Raw genomic sequence first — 10,064 nt, 5'->3', positions numbered from 1 at the left:
ATGAGCAAGCAAACACAAATTGCATAAGTTACATTGTTCACAAAGGCATAGTGCCATCTTTTAGAAATGACCATTAGGACCGACAATTATATATTGATAGATAGAGTGCTTTCTCAATTGAATGAAACCCCATATGTTATGGATATATAAAGCATCTTTAGATACAACATCATTATGTCAAGGTGAGGCTACATGCGAGGGAATAGCCTTGACCTGTGTACCTACACATGCCTTTGTATCAGATTGCCTCCTAAAGCCCTAGAAGTTTGAAGCTTTAAAGTATTCTATGCTCAATTTCAATCTACAACGATTAGTTGCACTAGTAAAAAACTCTTTCCAATTGAATGAGCCAAGATAATCCAATCCTCTGTGTGCGCGCACGCACATGCCTCACTCACAAGTGCTTGCTTTTGATTTAATATCAAGTGATAATCAAATTAGTTTAAAGGTCTTGTCTTACAAGCATTTGTTTTAGTGATAACAAAGCAGGATGGAGACAATAGAGAGAGAGAGAGAGAGAGGTGCTTTTAAAAGATCAATATGTTGATTTTGAGACCACTTAACACTTGAGGAAGAAGACAAAAGGGTTCACACCCTGCTTGGGGAATCATTTCACGTGGAAGAACCTAGTGTTTTTAAAGTCCGGTGTTTACTGCTTCTCTATACTGATTCAAAGAACTCCATTGAAGAAGCCTGTCCACTCTGTTGAAGGTACTGATCTAGAGATTTCATCTCCTGTTAGAAACAGTTTCATGGGAATGTTGAGTATCAGGCAAGCAGAATTCTGAGCTTACTGGGCTTTGGCAGGCTAAGCAATGCTTCTTGTACACCTTTGCTGATTTTGCTTTTGATATAGAATTTACAATACTCTTTGCTCAGAGAAAGTTTGGACGTTTGCCTGAACTCATTTGGACTATGTCTGCACAAAGTTTTTCCAAGTTGGCCCGAGATTGCCCCCTTTCTATTGACTGTCTGGCTGCCCGTTTGAGCTCCAGCATCTTCCTTTTCACCAATTGCCCTTCTTCTCCTTGCATCAAAGTCCTCACAGCTTTCATTACCAAGTCCCTTTTGACTTGTACTCTACCATTCTTTGTATCAAGTGAAATGGCCACGTTCCACTCTCTAAGGCACTTCAAGTTCGAGTTTTGCTCAGACTCCCTTGGGCAACCGATTATAGGAACGCCCATCCACATGGCCTCCACTATGGAGTTCCAACCACAATGCGAGAGAAATCCACCCACTGCAGGATGTGCTAGAACTGCCAGCTGTGGTGCCCATGTTGCAATGTAACCAGTTCCCTTGGTCCTCGTCTGAAAACCCTCTGGCAAAACATTGGTAATTGAACCCCCTACTAGCAAATCAGGCCGGATAACCAGTAAAAAAGGTATCTGGCTGTCCTCCAGACCAAGTGCTAACTCCTGAATCTCCTCTGCAGATATTCCTGTATGGCTCCCAAAAGATGCATATATGACAGATGCATTTGGCTGCAAATCTAGCCACTCCAAGCAACCAGTATCTTCATCAAGAAAACTTGTAGATGTCAACTTTTTATGCGGTGCTTTGTTGATATTGCCTTGGTTAACAGGTAGCAAGGGGCCAATGGGGTCTATTGGGAGACCTTCAGCTCGCAATGCATCAACAACACTTTTCTCCAACTCATAGAACGAGTGCACAATCACCCTTTGAGCTTCTTTTGGACGTGCAAAAGCTTCTAGGAGAAATTGAAAAATTGGAGAAGCGATGGGATGATGTAATAGGTCATACATATAATCAGCTAGACGAAATGGTCCAAGACCAGGGATTATGTCAATTAATGTCTCCTGGTCAGCATCTATGCAAGGAAAAGAAAAAGTAAATCAATAAGTACACGAGTACACTGTTCCAAACTTACGAGTGGTTCTTTGTCATTTGGAAGGAAACAAGAAGCAAGATCCATTTTAAATGAAAACATGTGGACATAAAAGAGCAGCTTAAAGAAACTTTAGCAATTTTTAAATAATGAACTATTGATAGAGACATGCCTAGACTGTAAACAAGACAGTTTTTGTACCTGAGATGTTCTCTTGGTATCACACAAAACACAACAGCAAAGGTTTCCTTGTTGATCATAGGAACCATTTAGACCCATGTGATTTTGAATTTATCATTAACTAGTTTCCCACAAAGAGCAAAGACTGCAATCAAAATAAAGTCTGCAGACATAGAAGGGCTCAATCTCATAATGGGCATACAAAACTTCTGAAAGTAAGGATCTTCAGTTCCTTCTTATGAAAGCCACTGTAGGTATTCAGTTCTACTAGTTTGCAGCGACAGTTGCTCACTGGCATAACAAAATGATCAATAGGACTGAAATGTACTAAGATAAACTGATTTTAACAATACAAGTAGAAATCTCATGGGTACATCAAGGATATGCACTGTTTAAAATATTTAGGATGAACACCATCTAAAGCAAATGCCACCAAATGTTGCCATTGAGGGGTCCAGCTCATGGGTAGTTGATTCTGACTTGGCACAATGAATTATAGATCCTGATTGCTAGAGCAATGCCTTACTGCTGAAGCTGATTGCTTGAGGAATTCTTACTGCTGAAGCTGATTGCTAGAGCAATGCCTTACTGCTGAAGCTGATTGCTTGAGGAATTCTTCCATAAAGGAAGCTTTGGACGAAGCTTTTTATCTCTACATAGCAGCAGATTACAATGCAGTTGGCAAGGCCTCGAAGCCTAGCATGAGATGGTGTTCTATTTGATCGGAGTGATAGGATTGGCAGAGCCTTGGAGGCCAGATTTTGTAGTGATCATCGTCAAAGCCTGGAGAGAATTCTGTTCAGACCTTTTATAGCTTGTGCATACCTTGAAGAGAAGAGGCTGTCACTTACTCGTGAAGGGGAGAGTGCCCAATAGAAGTGCAGATCAGAAGTATGAGCAGCAGTGTAGAGTGTGGGAGAGAGTGAATCCCAAGGTGAGTGCACCAGATCGTACCGGTACACAAAGAATAAAATGTATTTATATGTTAGGGTACAAATAAGGGTGCGTTCACACCCGTATAACTTTATACACGGAGACATAAGGACTTTACACCCAACAACCTCCCACTTAAAGGCCCGAAGTGGTACCTTTAAGCTAACCAACTCCCACTAATTGGATGCAATGCTCATGCTGAGCCTTTGCAAGACTCTTAGTGGAACATCTGCAAGGTTATCTTGGGTTTTGACCTTAGTCAATGTGACAAGACCATCATCCAAGACCTCTCGAATGAAGTGGTACCAAACATCTATGTGTTTGGTACGTGCATGAAACATGGCATTCTTAGCCAGACATACTGCACTCTAGCTATCACAACAAAGCATTGGAGTACGTAAAGAAAGACCAAAATCCTTAACCAAATGGCCAAGCCAAATAGCTTCCTTGGAAGCTTCTGTGGCTGAAATATATTCAGCCTCCATAGTACTCAGTGCCATAATTTTCTGCAACCGTGAACACCAAGAGATAGCCCCACCAGCCAAAGTAAAGTCATACCCACTAGTAGATTTCCTGGTGTCAAGATCTCCTGCCATGTCCGAATCACAAAATCCCTGCAACTCTAGTGTACCCTTTCCATAGCATATACACTTCTCTTGTGTACCTTTTAAGTATCTGAAGATACATTTCGCTACTTCCCAATGTGACTTACCAGGGTTAGACATGAATCTACTAACAACTCCCACTGCATGAGCAATGTCAAGGCGAGTTGCAACCGTGGCATACATCAAAGATTCACAAACTCATGCATAAGGCATGCCCTTTACAGCACTATGTTAGAGATCATTGGCCTGGTCGGACTGCACAGTCCACAGTCCAGTCGGACTGTACAGTCGGACTGCCACAGTCGGACTGCCACGTGGCGGTCCGACCTGCTGCAGTACAGTCAGCTGCATTAAACTGACCTGCATATTCTGGCACCCAGATTTTTGGCTATTTATAGCCGAGTTTTCAGTCTTCTGTACACATTCTTCTGCTTGCAGATTACAGGCTGGTGGCTCGCGCAGATTCCGTCTCTGTTCGCAGATTTCAGACAGGAGACAGTGCAGACTGCAGCGGACTTCGAGGTGAACAGCAGGTTGCATCGTCGAGGTGGAGACACGCAGTCCAGCGCACTGCGCCCGTGTATATATCTGCATATCTTTGTATACAGCACACTTTATACAGCAGATCTTCATCTTCCACTGTCTCTTTCTCTCTCTTCTCTCTCTCTACGTTCTCTCTCTCTCAGTCCTACGCTTCCGCACCGCTGCACTCTGACATGGTATCAGAGCAGTGTAGAAGGGCTGACTGAGTGCAGAACCAACCTGAAGAGGAGTTTCCATCGTGACACAATGCTGTGTTTTCAGCGTTTGAGGGCAGGCAGGAGGGCTGCGCCTCGGAACAAGGCTGAAGCGAGCGTGGGCGCGCGGGAAAGGAGTCCAGGTGGTGGATTTGCTGCTGTTTACTGCTGTTTGACAAGGAGAAAGTTTCAGTTTTCAGCTTTCAAGTGCAGGTTTTGCTTTTTCATCGCCTCCGGCAGGTGAAGAAGTTTCGGGACGCGGAAGAGCCCTAGCAAGCTGCGTTTTCACAATGAAAGGGGGCTGCTTTTGCGTTTGTGAAGACATTACAGGTGAAGATGTCTACAGAGATTGACTTGGAGTTCCAAACGATTATGGACCGGAAGGTGCCTATCTTACCGGCTCTTCCCGCAGATCAGAAGCTCGATAGCGACAACTACCGCATCTGGCGTGTAATGATGTTGGCCATCCTTGAGTCCTACGATTTGGCGGAGCTTGTACAGGAGGAGATCGACCGGCCCTCGGTGAGAGATGAGTCCAAACTCTCTTCCGATGCTCGTGCGGAGTTGGCCAAGGCACAGTCTCACTGGGACAAACTGAATGCCAGGATTCGTTCCTTTCTTTTTCTGTCTTGTACTACAACCGTGATAGCTCACATCGAGCGGATGACCCTTATGAAGCGGGTTTCTTTAGAGGTACAGATGCGGACCTTGTCCGTGAACAAGTCTTCTTCGTTGCGGGAGCACATCAACAAGCTTAGACAGCTTCACATGTAGGTTCAAAATGCAGGGAAGCCGATTTTCTCCGAAGACATGGCGATCACACTCTTGTCCCAGATGCCGCCACGATTCGGTGCTTTCTACTCCGCCCTCATTGCTTCGGGGCGGGAGTCCACTCTTCTGTGGGAAGAGTTGGTTCCTATGGTCTTGGACCAAGAGGAACAACTGAATGGACAAAATGCTTCCAAGTCGGAGGCACTGACAGGTCAAGCCTCTCAGAAGAAGGGGAAGGACCAAAAGAAGAAGAAGGGGGATAACAAGTCAAAGAAGGACAAGGACAAGGACAAAGAATCCACATGCCATATTTGTGGAAAGACTGGCCATTGGAAGAAGGATTGCCCTGACAAAGACAAGAAGGACACCAACAAGAAGGACACGAAGGATTCTGGAGCGGTGGCTACACCCTCATCAGCTGCATTTCTTCATCTAGCTGTCATTGAGGACTCTACACCAAATGCTTCTGATGCTGCGATAACAGCTCCCCAGACTCGAGAGTGGATTGTTGACAATGGTGCCTCTCGGCACATGACTCCTTCATTAGATGGTGTTGCCCAGTTGCGACCTTCGCGTGGGCAGATTCTCATTGGAGATAGCTCTTCAATGTCTATTGCCGGACGGGGTGAGATGCAGCTTATTCCAGATGGACGTGGTGGTACCCATACCTCAGAGGTCTTGCATGTACCACGTTTAGGGTATCATCTATTGTCAGTTCATAAGATTTGTTCCCTTGGCCTTATGGTGGAGTTTGACAATCCTTGATCGTGGGTCAAGGAAGGTTCTCTCATCAGGATATGAGGAGAACGGCATCTACAAACTGAAGTCTTCTACCGCTCTCTCTACTCTTCTTCTTACCTCTCAGACACAGTCAGAGTTATGGCATGCTCGGTTTGGTCACCTCAACTATGATTCTCTTCGGAGGGCGTCACATGGACAGCTTGTTCGAGGGTTACCGGACATAGTTGTGAGCCAGCAGCCATGTGTCTCCTGCATTCGTGGGAAACAGCATAGGGATGCCATTCCCCACAAAGCTTCGCGGCGGTCTACTTCACCAATGGAGCTTGTATCTACGGATCTTTGTGGCCCTATGAGGAACGAGTCCTTGCGAGGGAGCTCGTACTTCATGTTGATCGTAGATGACTACAGCAGGATGACATGGGCCCATTTCTTGGCATTGAAGTCAAAAGCTTTCTCCCAGTTCAAGGATTGGCTTCTCTTTGAGGAGAACCGATCCGGCCGGAGATTGAAGACCTTGCGATCCGACAAGGGTGGTGAATTTGTTTCTAATGAGTTTGCTCGTTTTTGTGCAGATAAAGGTATTTACCAGGAGTTTGCTAATACCAACACTCCTCAAGAAAATGGCATTCTTGAACGGAAGAACCAAAGCGTGATCGAGATGGCGCGCACCATGATGGAGCACCGACAGACACCTCAGTTTCTATGGGCCGAGGCTGTGGCTACTGCAGTCCACATCCTTAACCGATCCCCCACTTCGGCCGTTGATGGGATGACACCTTTTGAGGCTTACTTTGGGACTAAGCCCGATGTTTCTTATTTTAGGATCTTTGGGTGTGATGCCTATGTCCACATTCCCAAGGCTCATCGTGATAAATTTGAAGCAGCTTCCCGAAGACAGGTATTTGTTGGCTACAGCTCCCAGTCCCAAGGCTATCATTTGTATGATCCCGTTAAGCGGGATGTGTACACCAGTAGAGATGTGCGGTTTGTGGAGGTTCCGGCCATACTTGCAGGTGAGGAGCATCCCGTTCTTGGAGATCCAGGGGAGAGTTGGGCTCCCGCTACAATTCCTTTGGAGTCCGCGTCTTTTGATTCAGATTCTGTTTCTGACACAGAGTCTACTGTTCCACCGATCACCCTCGAGGAGTTACCGCCGGTGGATATCCCAGAGTCTTCAGCTGATGGGGAGAGACGAGAAGAGGTCCGGCCTCCTCGTTGGGCCCGTGACACACTCCGTGATTCAGGGATCGAGGGGGTCCTTGAGGAGTGGGGACCGCAGGATGGTCCACGGCGGTCGCGGAGGCACCAGGCACATTCTACGGAGCTTGTTTGCTCTAACTATTGTTTGATGATCCGTGTTATGCAGGATCGAGAGCCCACCTCCGTGAAGAAAGCTTTACAGTCCGCACCATGGAAGAAAGCTATGGAAGCCGAGTTGGAGGCTATTGAGAGGAATGGCACTTGGTCACTCGTGCCACACCCCCCGAATAAGAAGGTGATTGGCGTCAAATGGGTCTTCAAGACCAAGTACCTTAGCGATGGTTCTTTGGACAAGCACAAGGCTCGCCTTGTTGCTAAAGGTTTTGCACAGCGCCCAGGGATTGATTGTCATGATACTTTTGCCCCCGCTGCTCGTATGGCGACTATTCGAGCTGTTCTTGCCTTGGCTAACCATAGGAGATGGCCTGTCTACCAATTGGATGTGAAGTCGGCCTTCCTCAATGGTGATCTGTAGGAGGAGATCTACGTAGAGCAGCCTCCTCGCTTTGGGTCTTCAAATGGGAAAGCCTACAAGTTGAAGAAGGCCTTGTATGGCCTCAAGCAGGCTCCGCGTGCATGGAACGAGAAGATTGATTCGTTCCTTCAGTCACAGTTGGGATATCGGCATTCTAAGGCCGATCCGCAGCTTTATGTACACACTTCCGAGGCTGGTTGTGTGCTTTTTGTGTTGTATGTTGATGATTTGATTGTCACAGGTAATCATGCACAGAAGGTCCAAGAGACGAAGGCAGCTTTACATCGGACGTTCGAGATGACGGACTTGGGTCTACTCCATTTCTTTTTGGGCCATGAGATTTATCAGTCTCAGAGGGGGATCTTCATCTCTCAGCAGAGATATGTACAAGAGCTCTTGGTTTCTTTTGCGATGGAGGATTGTCGGACCCTTTCTACTCCTATGGATCCGAACTGGAAGACCACTTCCCATTCAGCTTCTCCTATGGTGGATGCTTCCCGCTATCGTCAGTTGATTGGATCATTGATTTGGTTCCTCAACACTCATGTTGATCTTTGTTTTGCTGTTGGGCTTTTGACAGGGTTCATGAGTGAACCTCAGACGGTGCATTGGCAGGCTGCTCAGAGGATACTTTGGTATTTGAGGGGGACGTCTGATTTAGGGATTCATTATCCAGCAGGCACAGGTGGTTCAGATCTTGTTCTTGCAGGTTGGAGCGACTCCGATTGGGCCGGTGATGTGGACCACAGGCGGTCTACTACAGGTTATTGTTTTACCTTGGGTGCAGGTGTTATCTCATGGAGTAGCAAGAAGCAGCCCACGGTAGCCCTTTCATCTACTGAGACGGAGTATCGGGCCGCGTCTTCCACCACATGTGAGGCTGTGTGGCTTCGGAGATTGTTGGAGGAACTTGGCTGCCCCCAGACTCGTCCTACTTTGCTACAATGCGACAATGAGAGTTGCATTGCCTTGGCACGGAATCCTGTTTTTCATGCCCGGACGAAGCACATAGAGATCCAGTACCATTTTATCAGAGAGAAGCTTCTGGATGAGACCATCACCGTGGAGTACTGCAAGACGGAGGACAATCTTGCAGATTTATTTACGAAGGCACTTCCCCAAGCTCTACTTCGAAGACATTCTAGATCCCTCACGCTTCTGCCCCGCCCAGGCTCTGAGAGGGGGTGTTAGAGATCATTGCCTGGTTGGACTGCAGTCCAGTCGGACTGCCACGTGGCAGTCCGACCTGCTGCAGTACAGTCGTCTGCATTTAATGCAGCCGACCTGCATATTCAGGCGCCCAGATTTTTGGCTATTTATAGCCGAGTTTTCAGTCTTCTATACACATTTTTCTGCTCGCAGATTATAGGCTGGTGGCTCGCGCAAATTCCGTCTCTGTTCGCAGATTTCAGACAGGAGACGGTGCAGACTGCAGCGGACTTCGAGGTGAACAACAGGTTGCATCATCGAGGTGGAGACACGCAGTCCAGCGCACTGCGCCCGTGTATATATCTGCATATCTTTGTATACAGCACACTTTATACAGCAGATCTTCATCTTCCACTGTTTCTTTCTCTCTTCTCTCTCTCTGCATTCTCTCTCTCTCAGTCCTACGCTTCCGCACCGCTGCACTCTGACACACTAGCAACTGCATCATCCTTTGGGCAATCAGCTTTGTTAAGCTTTGTATTTGGCGGTAGAGGCACACCAAGAGGCTTAGCATAAGCCATATTAAACCTGTCAAGTGCTTTGCTAATGTACTTGTCCTGTGAGAGAAACAACAAGTGCTACTCTCTACCTCTTTTAATGTGCATGTCCAAAATGTGTTCAACTACCCCCAAATCTTTCATTGAGAAGGCTAAACTTGGTTGCCTTTTAAGAGCATTCAAAGTACTCTTATGCTTTCTTACAATCAACATGTCATCCACATACAAGACCAGCATAATAAGGCTTCCATCATCAGCCTTTTTAGTGTATAAGCAATGATCTACATGACTGTGCTTAAATCCATGGCTGAGTATGAAGGTATCAAACTTTTTGCACCACTATCTAGGGGCTTGTTTCAACCCATATAAGCTGCATTTCAGCTTACAAACTAAATGCTCTTTCCCTAGAATAGCAAAACCTTCGGGCTATTTCATGTACAGCTCTTCATCCAGGTTACCATGAAGAAAAGCAGTCTTCACATCCATCTAATCCAACTCTAAATCCAAGGATGCAGTGAAAGAAAACAAAACACGGAGTGTAGTCATCTTCACCACTAGTGAAAAGACCTCCTGAAAGTCTATGCCTTCCTTCTGTGTATAGCCCTGAGCAACCAAATGTGCCTTGTACTTGGGCTTCCCATCAATACATTTCACTTTGTAAACCCATTTATTAGGGATAGCTTTCCTATCCTTGGGCAAAGGTACATGCTCCCATGTGTTATTTGCATACAGAGACTTCATCTCTTCCTACATAGCAAGTTCCCACTTTCTCTTGTTTTCACATGACTGTGCCTCTCTAAATGTCAG

The 10,064-nt window shown here is 46.3% G+C and overlaps 1 protein-coding gene across 1 annotated transcript in view; it reads right to left on the bottom strand.

Moving 5' to 3' along the window:
- Positions 1-345: 345 nt before the first annotated feature.
- LOC148040045 (UDP-glycosyltransferase 85A7-like) overlaps positions 346-10,064 on the bottom strand; it is a 29,477-nt gene continuing 19,758 nt past the window's right edge. Inside the window, exon 2 of the mRNA XM_087696408.1 lies at positions 346-1,831. Within this exon, the coding sequence (XP_087552534.1) occupies positions 876-1,831 (956 nt within the window). The 3' untranslated portion in view covers positions 346-875. The remainder of the gene's footprint in view (positions 1,832-10,064) is intronic.

The sequence above is a fragment of the Lygodium microphyllum genome, chromosome 2, assembly GCF_053477565.2.
Source record: "Lygodium microphyllum isolate KBCC chromosome 2, Lygodium_microphyllum_v1.1.10, whole genome shotgun sequence".
Taxonomy (NCBI): Eukaryota; Viridiplantae; Streptophyta; class Polypodiopsida; order Schizaeales; family Lygodiaceae; genus Lygodium; species Lygodium microphyllum.
Note: the sequence above shows the minus strand (reverse complement) of the source record. Positions and strands in the feature narration are given on the sequence as shown.